The 18431-nt window shown below is 40.4% G+C and overlaps 1 protein-coding gene across 4 annotated transcripts in view; it reads left to right on the forward strand.

The window, feature by feature from the left end:
- CRIM1 (cysteine rich transmembrane BMP regulator 1) overlaps window positions 1-18431 on the forward strand; it is a 199270-nt gene that overhangs the window by 106010 nt on the left and 74829 nt on the right. For all 4 annotated transcript variants that reach the window (XM_009183985.4, XM_009183986.4, XM_003908494.5 and 1 more), the window contains one exon: window positions 7270-7391. In XM_009183985.4, coding sequence (XP_009182249.1) covers window positions 7270-7391 — 122 coding nt within the window. The remainder of the gene's footprint in view (window positions 1-7269; window positions 7392-18431) is intronic.

An 18431-nucleotide genomic window follows, 5' to 3' on the forward strand; every position in this document is an offset into this window, starting at 1 on the left:
TTTACCTTCCCTACATGGGAGCATGACCTTTGATTCCTCCCCCCAAAAGAAAAACAAAGCATAAAACAACCACCACCACCACAACAAAAGGCAAAGTGATTTTCTGGTGGTTTCCAAAGGGAAAGTGGTGAAGAAGGTGCAGTTTCTGGTTGACAGGTGACAGCTCACTGTACACAGGGGAGGGATTGCTGCGGGGTGAGAGTATGATCCCCAGAGCAGGGCTGCACTTGCTGTGGCTACAGCACATTTGTCAGTGCTGGGGGAGTGGAAATGCCAGGAAATCACGCAGGAATAGACTTGAGACAGGGAGAAAGAGGGAAGGAGGGTTAGTTAGTTATTCATACACAGAGAGTAGTAAATCTCTTACGGTGAAGCATGAGGAAAACTGTGAGCCTAAGGAACTTTCTTAGAGAGGAGTGCTGTTTTCCGTAAGAGTTGGACCCTCAGTTAGGAAACCTGTTTCTTTTTGGATATTTTGTTTGCAGCCTTTAAAAAAAAACACACACACACACACATATTCTTGGAAAGAGGTAAAAAATTTAATCAGAAGAAAGATGGTACATCGAATTTAATTAAAGTTGAAACTGCTTTTTATAGAATAGTACTGTGTTTTATGTGTCATTATAATTTCCATTCCCAACAAGCTGTATCATTAATACACTGTGTAGAATCCTAGTAACACAAGTGCTTTGCCCTTTTCATTCCTCTTTATCCTTGTTTCCTGACTAAAGGGAGACCTCCCACCCACCTGTAAATAGTAGTTTTTAATTTATAGTCAGTGATGCCTCCACTTTTGAAGGCCTCAAGCACTCAGTTCCGGTGTGTAGTACATCCAGTATTGGAAGAAATCTTTTCCAGAATACCTCACTGACTTGTTTTCCTCTAGGATATGGGCGGAGGAAGATCAGGGTCTGCTGGGGAGGGTGAGGAGTGTGATGACTTGCTGCTTCCGAGCTGCCTCCTCTGCAGAAGGAGCTTACTGTGGGGAGTGTTAGGATAACATCAGCACCTACACCAGGAGGATACCTCTGGGGGGACAGGATGGGGCGGAGGTTGAGGGGCACTCCTGTTCTTTGCTGAAAGGGCTGTGGGAGGGACAAACAGGACTCCTACCCCTATGGCCTCCTCCAGGATCTTCTATAGGTTATCCTCCTTTAAGGTTTCTGTGGTCATTGTAGTAAAACAAACTGTTGACCCTTCCACTTAGTTATGTAGGGTCTGAAACATGCCTAGTGGTAGGGAGACAACAGCATCTATCATGTTGTTTCTTTTCCAGCCTTGCTTAGAGTTCTTTAGTAGGGAAAAAAAGAAAAGCTACATAATTATTATGGCCCCACGAAAACCAAAACATCACCAGTGCAAAAACCCTATCTTGAGCTGGGCCTGAAGGTTGAGGTGCTTGGAGAGGAGGAGGATCAGGTGAGTAAGGGATGCGAGGTGACTGATGTTCCCGAAGGACAGGGAGTGAGAAGAGGATGAACGGAGGTCAGATTGCAGCAGTGACAGGAATGGGAATGGCAATGATAGAATCAAAGGATTTTATATTTAGAAAAAAGTTTATTATGATCCAGCTATCTCACTTTATGGATGAGAAAACAGTCCCCAAGAGTTTAAGTAGCTTGCTAGCAGTCGCACATTTTTCTTCTTTGGGTGACAGTACTGGATAAATTGGTAATATTTCTGTTCTTTTCTTCCCTCGTAGGTAGTATCTCTCACTTTTAAGCAATGGTATGCAGGCAGGAAGGAGTCTTTGTAAGTGATCAAAAACAAGTACTAGTAATCATTCTTCTCATTATAATGCTAAAACTAGTTGTACTTGGTTTTGGTTTTTTTTTTCCACTGGAAAGTACAAATTAAACTGTGACCACCCAGGCTGTGCACATCTAGGCACAAAGTTCTTGGAAAGTGGATTGCAGATTCCCATCAGCAGAATCTCCTGGAGAGCAGATTATCATATGGGCAGATTCTGGAGCCGCTCCCCAAACTTGCAGAAAAACAGTGTTTGAGTGGGTACCCTGGAATCTGCATTTTAAACACATTCCATAGTCCTTCCTTCCACATAGTAATTTTGAAAAGCACCATACCTACAAGCTTGCAGTCTAAAATGTATAAAAATAAAAAACATAAAACAATACATGCTCTAACCCCTGACTTGTATCCATGAAAAAGTTTATTTCAGGTTATCGGTTGGGTACCTTTATCATTTTTTTACTATTGTTTATAAAACAAGTAAGACATGCCCCCTGCACTAGAGGAATTCACAGGAGAAACAGTCTGATTTTGATTTAGTATGATGGGTCGGTGCGCTTCAAGAGTTAGGTACCCTTATGTACTGTTGAAAGTCAGAGGAGGGAAATTTAATCCTGTTTGTTTTTTGACCAGAGAAGGTCTTATAGAGTGGGTGGTCTTAAGGTTGTGGGCAATTCACCAGGGGCAAGGGAGAGGCAGAGATTTGAGGCTGGGTGGACGTGAGCTGTGGCTGGAGTGATAAGGGGTGGGGACAGGTGGTTCAGTGGCGTGAGATCATCGTTGTTGCTGGAGTGTAGGGTGTGTGCAGGAACCAGTAGAGTGTGGAAACTAATAACAGGTAGAGGCAGATTTAGGAGCACCTTGCAAGCTATGCCCAGGAGCTTGGACTCTGACCTTCTGGCCTGCCTGGGATTGTCTGTGAAGTCCAGGAAGCACAGGACATGAAGGGAAAGCATAAGTGTGTACTCACCACCCTTCAGCCAGCAGAACCTCCTAAGGGGGTGAGTGCCCTCTAGGGGTTTCCGTGATTTCTGAGTTCCATTGTACTCAGGCACTCAGGTGCCCACTGAGCTTGAATCCATTTCCTACTTGAGAAAAAAAAAAAAAAAACAGCTTAACCAAGTCCCACCTGGCTGCAGCTTTGATTACATTATGCAAAAATTTATTAATGTGGTACCTCGATTGATCATTATATTAACTCTGAGGATTACATTGAGAGTTTATTTTTCTGGTTACTTGCAAATACAGGTTGCATCTTCTTTGAAGTTAAAAAGCCCTTAGCCCACATACTGTATGATTCCATTTATATGAACTGCCCAGAATTGGCAAGTCTGTAGAGACAGAACATAAATTAGTGATGGCTAAGGGCCGGGGACTGGAGGAAAGGGAGTGACTGCCAGTGAGTACAGGATTTCTTTTTGAGGTGATGAAAATGTTCTGAAATTAGGTACTGGTGATGGTTGTACAACCCTCTGAATATAAAACCACTGGATTGTGTACTTTAAAAGGGTGAATGTTATGGTAAGTGAATTATATCTCAATAAAGCTATTTTGTTTCATTTTTTAAAACCCTTAGCACTTCTGCTCAAGGTGTCATGCAAATAGGTCTGCCTGAGGTGGCCTTTATGAGTTCACAGTATAGAAGTCTCAGTGCTCTCCTCTCTTTCTTTTGTGTTTTTGTTCTGTTGTGTTAATGTTATTCTTGTCTTGTTAATCTCCAGTTCACTTCCACGTAAGAAACATTTGTATGACTAAGCATGGTAGGTACTAAAAGAGCTTATGTTAAAATGAGTCCTCACGTTACCACAAAATAGAGAAAGAGGGTGCTGTAAGAAAAGTGTGGTGTTTGAGGGTTCAGAGAGGAAGCTATTATCTGAGGTTGGCCTAGAAAGACAACTGAGCGTAAGGGCTGGATGAGGAATGTGCAGGGGCCATTAGGGCAGGCAGTGCAGAGACAGCAAAGTGGGGACTGACTTGGAGAAAAGAGCATAACCGTAGCACTGGAAAATGAAGGGAAATACTGGGAAACAGAATTGGAAAAGGGGTATATGGACTTCAGAGTGTTGAATACTAGGCTGAGAAAGTGATACATAAAATGAGGAGTAATGGAAGATAAATTTTGACTGCAGAAGTTCGGAAACTGAGCCTTAGGATGGATGTGGCATGATTTGGGAGAGATGGAGACTTGGGCAGGGGGAGATTGGACTAGAACTGGAAATTGGGGAGAGGGCTTCAGAAATGAGGGTAAGTGTTGAAATCAGCTCACTGCAGCGTTTGTCATGGTAGTCTGTTTCCTCTGTCCCTTTTGTGTTCTCCTTTCCTTCGCTTGCTCCTTCTCCAGAGATGGGGATAAAGGGTAGGGGAAAGATTAGGGAGGACAAAAAGTATTAAAATGAAGAGAAAGAACGTGGTGAGGACGGTACAGGTTGCATGCGTCAGTTCTTCTGTAGTTCAGCATTTCCTCTTCATGACTCAGTAGAGGAAAATCTAGTCTCTTCTAGTGGAAAACACAGAGAACAGGAAACCCTATTTAAAATCAGGTCACTTGACTAAGCTGTGTAACTCCTGTTCCCATCGGTGAAAGGGAAGAATACCTCCTGCAGTGTGTGTTAACCAGAGCATCTAGAATAATCTTACTGAAGAATTTTTTTAAACTACATGGGATTCATATCATTTATAGATGTAACAGACTTCCTGGGTAAATATGGGTCATGATGGGGTCCCCTTTTGTTACCTGAGTGAATGTAAACATACCTGTTAAAAGATAACTGATGTGAGTTGTATTATGTTGAACATAAGAAAATGCTGTTTGACCATTTCGACCTGCAAAACTGGCAGTTTCAGTAAGGTTTTAACCGAATAGATAGCTACCCAATAGATATCTGACCTCAGCCCAGATTTTTACCTTTTGTTGTTCTTTCATAAGCTCTTTCTTGATTAAGATACTAATTTCAGGTTCAGGGGAGGCTGTGAAAAGTCAAAAGATGGCAACAGGTAGATCAGAAGGCTTTGCAGGGAAGGAGACAAGGAGACAGGAGCTGGTGTCACACCAGCTAGCAAAGCCAGGATCTTTATTATGCAGTCAGTTTAGATGTAAAGATTCAGCATAAAACATTTTCCCTTCCTAGGTGGGTTAATAGGTAGTTGGGTGCAGCTTCCGCTCTTCTACAGCCTGCTGGAGACAACTTGTAAGGGACTCTAGAAAAATAATAGGAATATTTAAATGTTAGGAAGTCGCAATGCATATGTTTACTCTTTGGGTGACAGGTACACTAAAAACTCACACTTCACCTCTGTGCAATATATGGCTGTAAGAAACTTGCACTTATACTCCCTAAATATATTTCTAAAATTGTAAATTTTTTAAACAAATGTTGGGAAAATAGGTCAAACATAAACAGAAAAAAAAGACTTAATGGCAGACTTAGTCATGGGTGTTCAGTGTGGTGTGACTCCTAACAGCCTAGCAGAGAACCCAGCACGTAAGTCCGCACGCACGGTCAGTAAAGGTTGTTCAAGTGTTGAAGGACAACATCTGAACGGGTATTTTTTGGTTGGCGGTACACTCTCTGTTTAGATCAGAATGATTCCCTGGAGCACATCTGTAGGCAAGAATGTGGAATCATAGAAGATATGTAAGAGAAAGTTAACCAGCTATTCTTGAAGGTTGCTTTCATTGTAATCACATCTATGCATTGGGATCAGTGTGTGGCCTGTCAGTACTCTAGTTCCATTCATCTATAAACTCCAGAGAGTTTTAAGTTGTACAGAGTGCCAAGTACAATAAATGTAAACAGTATAATGTTACTGTTATATCACAGCAGTACGATTATGTGCTTACCATTGCAATGGCTAGGCATATAAGCATGACAAAGTATGGGATGACCTTATCAGGCACTAAAAGCCCAGCTCACATTTACTCAGCACTAGAAAGTGATTGTCCTGCAGGAATATAGACTGTGAGTTGAGAGCTCCAAGCTCTGCTCACACAAAACAGGCAAACCGTTACTTGAAACCATTGGTAGAAATACCACTGCAGCAAAACCTGAATGACCTAACACCCTCTTCTCCCAGGAATCCAATAGAACTGTCACCCCACATGGAAGAATCCTCAGAGAGCCTGCTTTGGGGTGATAGTGGGATGTTTAAAGCCACCTTCCCAGTGGCTTTAATAGTCTTTGATGCAAATCTTAACCTGAAGTCATTTCTTTTCTAGTTCCATGGTTAATTATAAATGTAATTAAATCTCTGGGCCTGATTATTGAGGTACTTGTGGACTATAAGCATATATTAATTTATTAAAGATCCAAAGAACAATAGGTGAACAAACCAATTACTTAAATAAGAAGGGGGTACAAAAGCACAGTTAATGAATGTGTTGATAGTTTTCCCTGCTGGGAATGTTACCTCCCCTGATCTTGACCTCTACCGTACATAAATACCCACATACTTCCTGCCAGGATGTCTTTTTTTAGGATGCCTTCCTTTTACTCCTGTCAACCTGGGAACTCCCGCCGTCATCCTCTCCACCCTCTGACCCATACGTCTCTCCCCAGGGGAGTCCCAGGGCAGAAATCTAGCGGCTCTTTCCTCATCTTACATTCACATGCTGACACCCAGCTGCCCGGAGTTTCTTATGGCCTGCCTCTCTTTCATTGTTGGGGATGCAACATTTTGTCTCCTCTTATTTCACCTGCCCACGCCTCTGTGTTTAGCAATTTTTGCAGCAGCATTGAAGTTAGGGGTGAGAGCCAGCACAGCCAGCTTGCAGCTCATGGAACACCCCATTCATGCGTGCAGAGATCAATGCTCAGGTGGTAGCTTAAGATCCAAAAATTAAGACTTTCAGCTCCCAAGATAGCTGTCATAAAGTTCACTTACTACAACTTAGGCCCTCTCTTTATAAAGAGCTCCTCAGTCTTCAGTCCATTTCTTTTATTGTGTACAATCATAAATTAAATATGGCTCAAGATGAGAGTGGACTTGAGACATCACACTGACAAGAAAACACTAAAAAGCTAATAACTTAATCATTGAACCAGGAGTCAGAAAATCTGTGAAAAACACCTAAACATCAATTGCAGCGAAGGAGCACCATGGGGCCATTTAGCATGGGAACACTCACTCTGTATTAGCCTGTGCAAGCATCGATTCACAGAAGAGCATAACAGATACATATGAAGATGTCCCTGAGTCAGCCAGAAAATGTTTGTTACGCTCCATACCAGTCTGGTTAAGTAAGAAATGAGGTAATGCGTTTTAGAAATACTTCTGTCAAAATGGTTAAAGTTAAAAATTGGGGTGTATATAAAGGAGACAAGCCTTAGTTATTTGAAAGCAAATTATGTCAGAACCCCTCCTGCCTTCCCATTTCCCAGTGACACCAGATAAAGGAGGCAGTGTCATATAGACCAGGTACTGGTCATATAGACCACAGCCACTGCCACTTTGTTTGTGGTCTCCCGACTTCTGTGTTGTTGTTTATTCATGGGGTTTTCCTTCCCTTTTCTTTGGTTTCAGATGCGAGTGTCTCTCTGGCTTATGTGGTTTCCCCGTGTGTGAGGTGGGATCCACTCCCCGCATAGTCTCTCGTGGCGATGGGACACCTGGAAAGTGCTGTGATGTCTTTGAATGTGTTAATGGTACGTGGGGTTTCTCTTGTTCTCAGAGAGTGTACATTTGTGCAGGAGGAGGAGGAGGGAGGGTTCAATGTAGCTGCTTCTGCCTTTTACAAAGCAGGGTTATTAACCTTCAGGGACTTGCTGAAGGGCACTCAAAAAGGTTTGCTTAAAATCCACAGTGCAGTAAAGAAAGTTAGGTTAGGAGCTATCATTCCACCCATCAGAAAGAGGATTCTGGAGATGCAATAGCAGATTGCATGTAGCTCTCATACTCAGCTGTGTTACAGAATTTCTAAAACTTAGGAATTTCAGGAAAAGGATCCTGGAGCCTGTGATAGTTTTCCTGCTGTCACTCAGTAACTGGTCCCATGGCTGTCGGGAGGTGACCTGGGTAAAACTACATTGGGCCTGGCACACTTGGGAACAGGAAAAACATTGCTCATCTTGTTTAGCATTTTCCTACTTAGAACATCTTTGCACCTGATCTTAGCCAAAAGGCTGAGAGGCAGTGGAGGGGACATCTTTAATCAGTGGGTGGTCACTGGTAGTGGCCTGCTTTAGACTTGACCCATGTGGCCCTGAAAAAGGATTCTTGGGTCACGAGATTCCTTCTGAAAGAATCTGCCTCTCCCTTTGACTTTATATGGGAGGATTTGGTGTTTGGTGGCTTGATGTTTATTGAGTTTAGGTGATAGAAGGAAGGGGAACCTACAACATGCTTCTCTACCAGAATATTCATTAACAAAAAATAATGAAACTCAAGTTACATGTCAGTAACCATTCGGAGCATTATTTAGTCAATACTTATACACACAGGAAGATGGAGATGGATTTGGACAAATACAGCAAAATTACACATAGAAATATTCATATCAAATACTTCCTGTAGGAATTCAGATATCATAAGGTTTCCTGCCCTCCTTCCAAGGCAAGAAAGGTTATATTGCAGTTGAGTCCTATTTGGTTGCATCCTGTGATTTTTAGGTCCATGGCCACATGTTGTTTTTTATTGTTTATTTTTGCTTTGAATAAACACTTGCAGTATGGCTTTATGGTTAAGAAAGAACACAGACTAGAACTAAATAACCACAGTTTGAAAATTGGGTCCTGCACTCACTAGCTGGGTTAACTTTAAGGAAGCTTCTTGGTTTCCCTGGGCCTCAGTTTCCACAGCTGTAAAATGGACTGAGTAACAGTTAAATTAAATAATACAGGTGATCTACCTGGAATTTTGCCTCAGATGCAAATAATCTTTAGTATTCTTTTTTTTTTTTTTTTTTTTTTGAGACGGAATCTTACTCTGTCGCCCAGGCCAGAGTGCAGTGGCACGATCTCAACTCACTGCAAGCTCTGCCTCCCAGCTTCACGCCATTCTCCTGACTCAGCCTCCTGAGTAGCTGGGACTACAGGCGCCCACCACCACGCCCAGCTTATTTTTTTGTATTTTTAGTAGAGACGGGGTTTCACTGTGTTAACCTGGATGGTCTCCATCTCCTGACCTTGTGATCCACCTGCCTCGGCCTCCCGGAGTGCTGGGATTACAGGCGTGAGCCACTGTGCCCAGCCAATAATCTTTAGTATTCTATGTGCACACTTTCTATTCACATCCAGAGGCACAGTCCTGGACATTGGGGGTGGGGGATAGAGATGGTAAGGTTGAGCTTCCTAACTTACAGGCCTTATAAATACAAGCATACAGGAAGGGGGAACAGAAAAAGTTCTGTACACTTAAATCACCTCTCGGTGCTTCTCCCCACTCCAGTCATTATTTAACCAGTAATAACATCCATTAAACACAAGGAAATAGCCAAACAGACCTTTTTTCTGGAGGTGCTACCGTTTAATTTATGATAGGTGAGATTCTGTGAATACTTGTACCACTGGAGACAGAAATAGTCACTGCTTGCCTGGGTTCCCAGTGTCTCAGATGCGCTTCATCCAGTGCTCATCACTTGGAAAATACTTACGCTCATGCCTGTCTCTCGCTCCAGAATGTGAACTGCTGGAGGACAGGAGTCTGTCACATTCATTCTTGTGTCTGTGGATGTTACCCTATTATCTGCCTCACAGAAGACACCCAGATTTTGTTGCATGAGCCAGTCAGTGATCTCATTCGTGTCATCTTAGTTCCCTCTAGAGGTGTCTGTTAAATGTCAGTCCATAAATGGGTTACTTTGTAGGAATCCTCCATCTCTTACTGCTTTAATCTTAAGTCATTTGTCCCCTGAAACTATCTCTAGTAGAAAGATTTGCTGGTGTTTCCTGTGGGTGAGGAACTGGAGTGCCCTTCTTCTCTCTTTGCTTCTTGGTTCTGGATACCCATGGGTCATGCCTCTCTTATCAGAACATTGACTTTATGTCTTGCTGCAGTCTGATGTGTCTCAAACTACTAATAGCCGCACCTCCACTTTAGCAGCCTTGGGATCAGTCTGCAGGGCCTGTCCTAATTTATTGCCACTTACTATAGAGCTCTGACTTCTGGAATAGGAGTTGCCATCTGTCATGAGAAGATGTTGAGTGGACAAAACACAGTCACTACATCTCTGGTGGATGCTTCTTTCTTGCCACCATAAACTTGTTGAGTGATTTTTGCTTTCTTCGTAATCCTGCACAACTGACTCTATTATATCAGTCATTCACCTGTAGAGGAGACTAGGAACTAATACTGTGAAGATTCATAATCCTACAAAATATTGTTAAGAACATTGTGTCTCAAAGTCTATATTTTACTTCTTTTGACATATACCTTCATACTCATACAGACACATATATATTGATATATGAATGTGTTTCTATATGTAAATATAAACATACTTATCACCTAATGTCCTGGAAAAATCTGTTGTTGTAAGGTCACCATTACAAGATAGATATTACATATCAAAGATTCATTATCATCACTTAGAAAAGCAGAGGTCTATTTTATATGTATAAAAACACTTGCTTATCCACAGAAGATTTGAGGAAACTTTACAGTGAGAACAGATTCCATAACATAGTGGTAAAATATTTATGAGAAAGGAGAATCACAGCCATAGAATTGTAAGTAAAAGTTGAAAGTGAAAAATCAAACAGAAAGCACCCACAGGTATGTAGTCCATAAGTGCCTGTGCAGTTGTGGGAGTTAAACGTTAAATTAGGCCCCCAGTTTTCTGGCCATCAAAGTGAAAAAGGAGATAGGGTCAAATACACAGTTCTTATTTTCAGAGAGAAAAATGCCTGCTGGACGGGACAACCGTCTCTCTGAGATTTTTCATATGGAAAGGAATGGATTTCATCCCATTGAATGATGAAGTTGATCATGTGCTTGATTGCATTAACACCACAAATGCAGAAATGGGTTTCCTGGGGTGGTTCTCAATAAAAAGCAAAGGCAAAATATTAAAATGCAGCTCAGTTCTGAAAGGTCAGATTGACACAGCTAGACTCTAGGTGCTTGGAACATTTTTTCTCAATTTTGCGAACTGCCCAACATGGTGAGGTAGATCCATAGACCCCAGTTCAGGAGATTGCGGGTGAAATGTTAACATCACTGACCCCACGTGCAGAAATGGGTTATGCACTGCCGCACTCACTTCCTATGCTGCCATCCATATGATCCATATGCTTATGTGTTTTTTTTCTTTTTAAGATAAACTTTAAAATGAAAACGTACAATTTTAAAATACACAGAACTTGAAAACTCATGAGTTTTGAGAACACTAGCCTGATGAGTAGATGGAGAGAGAGCATCCTCCATAAATACTACTTTTTTTTTTTTTTTTTTTTTTTTTTTTGTAGTTTGATTTTATTTTGTTGTGGTGGAGGGATGGGAGAGTTGCAAACCAGTTCATGACAGTTTGTAACTGCATTCTCTGACAAGCGCCGAAAGTAGAACTTACGAGGCATTGGCTGAACAAGATCCCTGTTATTTAGAAACCGAAGGAACAGGTGGTGTGATTATGTTCCTTTTATGTGAACTTAGAAGTCATCAAAATCATCACCTAAAAATATGACCTCCAAAGCAGTGTTGTAACAGCCCTCCACCTTCATCAAGAACCTGTTGTACGTCTGCTCCGGCCCACAAACAAGTGTTCCATCAGCAGTCAGCTGGAGCTGGACAATGGCCTCTACTGTTAGATGGGTGTGTGCTCTCCACTTAACACAGTACCCCCTACTGTCTTACATGTGGCCCACCTCTCATTCCTGGAGGCTTTTGGGTTTGAAATCCTAGGTGTAGAATGTGCAAGTGATTATTTGGTTTCTTAGATATGAACATTTGTCCAACGTACGTACACAAACATCTAGATAAAATGGAATATCTTGGTTGGAATGTCGTAGACAAAAGCTGACTCTTGTCTGTGTGACCTGCTTATAAAACATTCCCCAAGTGAGTAAATGAATTAGTCTATAGTATTGTTACTGAGTATAAGCCAGTTGAAACTACCAGAAATATTTTTAGCCTTTATGGTATTTAATACTGAGCCATTAGTTCTGAGAGCATAGTTAGCAGGGCCGTATATATTGAGGCTAGCCCCCATTCACAGCTCTAAACAAGTCGTCAGTACAAAAGAGGAAGAGTACCCTCTTCCCGGTGGTGCCAAGAGTGGTGGGTGGATGGGGTGCGGATGGGAGCATTACTTGTATGTGGCACAACTAGCCAAAAGCAATTTCAGGGGGTTATGAAGTAAGTTCAGAGAAAGGGAATCTGAATACAACTTAGCCTGTGTTTTTAGCCTGTTTTGTGCCATTTGAAATAGTTCTATTTTGGAGCACTGTCCCTGCAGCACTCTGCTTCTCACAGTTAAAATGCGGCGCTAACAATGAGGAGCCTGGGTGAAGGTCATGCTGCCCACCCAGTAATTAGTTCCTGTTTTATTCAGACATATACGAAAGGTTAATAAAAACTAGAAGTAATCGTGTGTTGGCCCTGACAGAATTTTCTCTAAGATATAACGTGTGAAATCACCATTTAAAGGGGAGCCATACCCAATGTTAGCTTGCTCCTCATGTAAAATTTTGGCCTAGAAAATTCAGACCTGCAGCCTGTTGATTTTAAAAAAACACACACTATTACAGAAAACATCGATTAAGAACGCACTGTCTATATAGCAATTATGCTCGTAATGTTTCTAAGGACATAATGTCTTCTACTGATACAACAACGGAGATATTCTGGCACTTTGAGAGAAATACTCCACTCAGTATGTGTTTATTGAGCACCCCTCGTGTTCTTGGGGGCTTGTTAAGCTAATTTTGTTGAAGAGTGATACAAATTGTTGTAATCCTTTATAAGGGTTGTTCTCTTTCCCTTTTCCTGAAATAGGATATGCTTGGTGTCCTCCAGCACACACACACTTCCCCTTTCTCCCTGTGGAATAAGCCAATTGAAACTAGCAAAAATATTTTTAGTCTTACAATATTTAATACCGAGCCATTAATTATGAGAGTATAGTTAGCAAGACTTTATTGAAGCGAGTCCACATTCACAACTTTAAGAGCATATCATCAGTATAATAAAAGGAAAACCTAAGGATTTAAAAATACACAGAACTCAAGAACTCCTGAGTTTTAAAAATAGTAGCTTGGAAGAATAGATGGAGAGAACATCGTCCATAAATATTACTGCTCTTTTCACTTTGGTTTTAATTTGTTTTGGTGAAGGGATAGGACAAGCTGCATGTCGAAGCTGCAGAGAGTTATCTAGAAGATTTAGCTATGATAAGTGATGAAGGTGGCTACACTAAACAGATACTCAGTATAGAGAAAGCAGCTTTGTATGGAAAAAAGATGCCATCTGGGACTTTCATAACAAGAGAGAAGTCAATGCCTGGCTTCAAAGAATAGGCTGATTCTTATTAGGGGCTAATGCAACCGATGACTAAGTTTAAGCCAGTGCTCATTTGCCATTCCAAAAACCCTAGGGCTCTTAAGAATTATGCTTAATCTACTCTGCCTGTGCTTTATAAATGGAACAACAAAGCCTGGATGACAGCATGGTTTATTGATTATTTTAAGCCCACTATTGAGACCTACTACTCAGAAAAAGGTGTTTCTTCCAAAATATTACTGCTCATTGACAGTGCACCTGGTCTCCCAAGCTCTGATGGAGGTGTACAAGATTAGTGTTGTTTTCATGCCTACTAACACAACATCCATTCTGCAGCCCATGGACCAAGGAGTCATTTCAACTTTATTTAAGAAAAGCATTTCATAAGGCTATAGCTACTGTAGATGGTCATTCCTCTGACGGATCAGAACTAAATCAATTGAAAACCTTCTGCAGAGGATTCACTCACCATTCTAGATGCCATTAAGACCACAGGTGATTCAGGGGAAGGTGTCACAATATTAACATGGAGTTTGGAAGAAGTTGATTCCAGCCCTCATGAATGACTTTGAGGAGCTGAAGACCTCAGTGGAGGAAGTAACTGCAGATGTGGTAGAAGGAGCAAGAGAACTAGAATTAAATGTGGAACATGCAGAATGTGACTGAATTGCTGCAATCTCATGATAAAACTTGAAAGGATGAGGAGTTACTTCTTATGGATGAGCAAAGAAAGTAGTTTCTTGCGATAGAATCTACTCCTGGTGAGGATGCTGTGACAACATCTTCACCAGATGAAATGACAACCAGGGCTTTAGACTGCTACATAAATTCAGTTGATAAAGCAACAGCAGGGTTTTAGAGGATTGACTCCAGTTTTGAAACAAGTTCTACTGTAAGTGAAATGCTATCAAACAGCATCACATGCTGCAAAGAAATCTTTCATGAAAGGAAGAGTTAGTCAGTGTGGCAAACTTCATGTTGTGTTATTTAAAGAAATTGCCACAGCCACCCCAACCTTCAGCAACCACCATCCTGATCAGTCAGCAGCCATCAGCATCAAGGCAATACCTTCCACCAGCAGAAAGATTACTATTTCCTGAAGGCTCAGATGATCGTTAGCAGTTTTTAGCGATAAAGTATTTTAAATTAAGGAATGTACGTTGCTTTTTAGACACAATGCTATTGTATACTTAATAGACTATAGCAGGAGTGTCCAATCTTTAGCCTTCCCTGGGCCACATTGGAAGAAGAAGGATTGTCTTGGGCCACATGTAAAATACACTAACACTAATGATAGCTAATTAGCTTAAAACACACACACACACAAATCTTACAATATTTTAAGAAAGTTTACAAATTTGTGTTGGACTGTATTCAAAGCCATCCTAGGCCTCATGTGGCCCGCAGGCTGCAGGTTAGACAAGCTTGGACTACAGTATAGTGTTAACATAACTTTTAAATGCATTGGGAAACCAAAAAGTTCATGTGACTTGCTTGAGCTGGTCTGGAACTGAACCCACAATATCTTTGAGGTATGTCTATCACCATGCACCAATCAGTGTAGTTTGGTGTAGGTAGTAGCATATACTAATAGTCTGTATTGCAAAATTCTCTTTTAGGAGTTCTGAAATATATTCAAGAAGAAAGGGAAGATTCCAGAACTTAGAAACATAAAGTTTAATTTTTCAGACACGAAACACATACAGAAATCACTAAGAAGGCACTTCTGTGTTTCATATTGAGAAGTACAAATTACACAGTAAATTATTTCTTCATAACCCTTTTCTCTTCCACGTCTACTTAAATCATCCTTTTGTGGAGGTTGTGGCAATCTCCACACTGTTCTGAGATTCACATCTACCCCTGATAGTTGAAGAAGTAATTGGCCATTGCTCCTCAAAAACCACGGGTAGCCTTTTTGTCATATACTTTTATGAAGAGCCTCTATAAATCTCTCTGAACATCAAACAGATTTCATTGTGTTGTGTGACTTTTTTCACCCTTAAAGATTGGTTGTGTTTCCAGGCTGTGTTTTTAGGATTCTCCATCTTTCTCACTTCCACTCCACTCCCTTGATCCTTTTGCTTTTGCTAGTGAAGCCTAAGTGCCACAGTTGTCTTGTCAGTCCCATCCCCTCCTGTTTAAGCTTTTGCACACCCTACCATAAAAGCAAGTCCACCTGAAGCAGCTTTATTTATAACCAGAACCTGTCCTTCACACTTCCTCAGATCTGTACCAGGGTTTGTGACTTCACCCAGATGGTAGCTGTGGTTGATCAACTCAACCAAATAATTAATATTGATTGGTTTATTAATTTTTTTTTAGTTTCCATGGATGGTCATTTTGTTAGAGTACGGTATTTTGCCTCGCTCCACAGCCTGCAAATTTAATGTATAAAAGTACTCCATTTTCTATGCTTTTTGGAACTTATAGTCTAGCTGCCCAGTTCCTTTCAATCCCAACTCAGATTAGTTAGCTATAGAAGAATTCTGAGATACAATAAGATGATTCTTTTTTAACATTAATTTTCTGAAAAAATGTTATATCCATGTAGCACTACGGAAGGAGTTTAAATATTCACATGTGCTACGTGTGCACACATAAAATCGCTGTTTGTCTCATTCATGTGACTTTAAGCAAATCACCTCCTCTCTTTAAGTTTCATCTTCATTATCGAAAAAACTGGTATTAATAATACTTGTTCTGTCTTCTTAGAGGGGTTGTTATAAAATAAATAGAAAGTAATTGTCCTCAAGTGCAGTGCAAATGCATATCCTCAAAATGCAGTGCAAGTATTTTAGACATGCAAGGTGACATATTAAATGATTTGGGGATGGATACAAGACCCCATGAAAGACATCATCCAGCTTTCACCAGCAGATTGATCAGGGCTCGTCACCTCGGGAGAACTTTCTTCAGCTTAGGAGTACTTTTTAAAAAAATAGCTTTAGGAGACACCATGTAATTTGCCAACTTAAGTTGTGCAATTCTGTTGTTTTCAGTGTATGCTCAGAGTTGTGCAATCATCAACACAATCAATTTCAGAACATTTTCATCAAGCCACCAGAAAACTCCTGAACTGATTGCAGTTGCTGCCCATTTTCTCCCAAAGCTCTCAGATCAAGGCAACAACTAATCTACTTTCTATCTCTGTAGACATGCCTATGATGGGTGGTTCATATAAGTAGAGTTATATAGTATTAATATGTTGTCTTTTGTGACTGGCTTCTTCCACTTAGCATAGTATTTTCAAGTGTCATTCATGTTATATTGCATATCAGAACTTCATTTCTTTTTATGGCCGCATAATATTTTATTGTATAGTTACACTGCTTTTTGTTTATGTATCAGTTAATGGATATTTAGGTTCTTTCTTTTCTTGGCTCTTGGGCTGCTAGGAACATTTGTTTATAGTGCTTTTATGTGGGGTATATATTTTCATTTCTCTTGGGTATATACCTAGTAGTAGAGTTGCTTGATGATATGGTAACTCAAATTAAGGAACTCCCAAACTGTTTTCCAAAGCAGCTATGCTTTTACATCCTCACTAGAAATCTGTGAGAATTCCAGTTTCTCCACATCCTCATCAGTACTCGTTACTATTTTTTAATTATATCCATCATAGTGGGTGTGAAATGGTGTTCATTGCAGCTTAGATTTGAATTTCCCTATTGACTAATGATTCGAGCATCTTTTCATGTGTTTATTGGCCATTTCTGTCTTATTTGGAAAAGTGTCTGTTCAAAGGTTTGCCCATTTTGATTACATTATTTTTATCATTTAATTATGGGAGTTCTTGGTACCAGTTTTTTAAAATCAGATACATGATTGCAAATACTCTCTCCCAGTTTGTAGGGTTGTCTTTTTACCTTTTTGATGGTGTCCTTTTAAGTCCCAAAGTTGATGAAATCCAGTTTATCTGTTTTGTTCTTTTGTTGCTTATGCTTTGAATGTCACATCTAAGAAACCACTCCCTTATCAAAGGACACAAAGATTAACTCTTAGGCTTCCTTCTAAGAGCACTATAGTTGTAGCTGTTGTATTTAGATCATAACTCTATGATTCATTTTGAGTTAATTTTTGTATATGGTGTGAGACATAGGGGTTTCTTCTTTATTCTTTTGCATGTAGATAATCCAGTTGCCCCAAAAGACTTTCAACCTCAGGCCTGGCGCGGTGGCTCACACCTGTAATACCAGCACTTTGGGAGGCCAAGGTGGTTGGATTACTTGAGGTCAGGAGTTCAAGACCAGCCTGGCCAACATGGTGAAACCCCATCTCTACTAAAAATACAAACATTAGCTGGGCATGGTGGCATGCACCTATAGTCCCAGATACTCAGGAGGCTGAGGCAGGAGAATCACTTGAACCCAGGAGGTAAAGGTTGCAGTGAGCTTAGATCATACCACTCTACTCCAGCCTGGGTGACAGAGTGAAACTCCATCTCAAAAAAAAAAGACTTTCAACCCCATTGAGTCTTGACCATCTTGTCAAAATATCTGTAAATGTGATAGTTTATTTCTGAACTCTCAATTCCATTGAACTATATATCTATTCCTGTGGCAGTACCACATAGTCTTGAATACTATAGCATTGTATTATGTTTTGAAATCAGGAAGTATGAGTTCTCTAACTTTGTTCTCCCTTTTAAGATTGTTTTGGCATTTCTGAGTGCCTTGCATTTTCATATGAATTTTAGGATCAACTTATCAATTTCTACAGAAGAGCCAGCTAGGAGTTTGATAGAGATTGCATTGAACATGTACGTCAATTGGGGAATATTTCCATTTAAACAATGTTGTCTTTCAATCCATGAACACGGGATGTCCCATTTATGTAGGCCTTTTTAATTTTTTGAAAATGTCAAAATACAAGTTTGCACTTACATTATTAAATTTACTCCTAAGTATTGTATACTTTTTGATGCTATTGTGATTGGAATTGTTTTCCTCATTTTCTGATTGTCATTACTAGTGTGTAGAAACACAATTTGGGGATTTGCAATTGTACCCTGCAACCTTGTTGAACTTGTTCATACTTTCTGATCGTTTTTTAATGGATCCCTTAGAACTGTTTATATACAAGATCATGTCATGTCATCTACAATTAGAGATAGTTTTACTTCTTCCTTTCCAATCTGGATGCTTTTTATTTATTTATTTTTCCTATTTGCTCTGGCTAGAATTTTCACTACTATGTCAAATTGAAGTGGTGAGAGCACACTTCATTGTCTTGTTCCTGATCTTAGGGGG

Source organism: Papio anubis, chromosome 14, assembly GCF_008728515.1.
Source record: "Papio anubis isolate 15944 chromosome 14, Panubis1.0, whole genome shotgun sequence".
NCBI classification, from domain to species: Eukaryota; Metazoa; Chordata; class Mammalia; order Primates; family Cercopithecidae; genus Papio; species Papio anubis.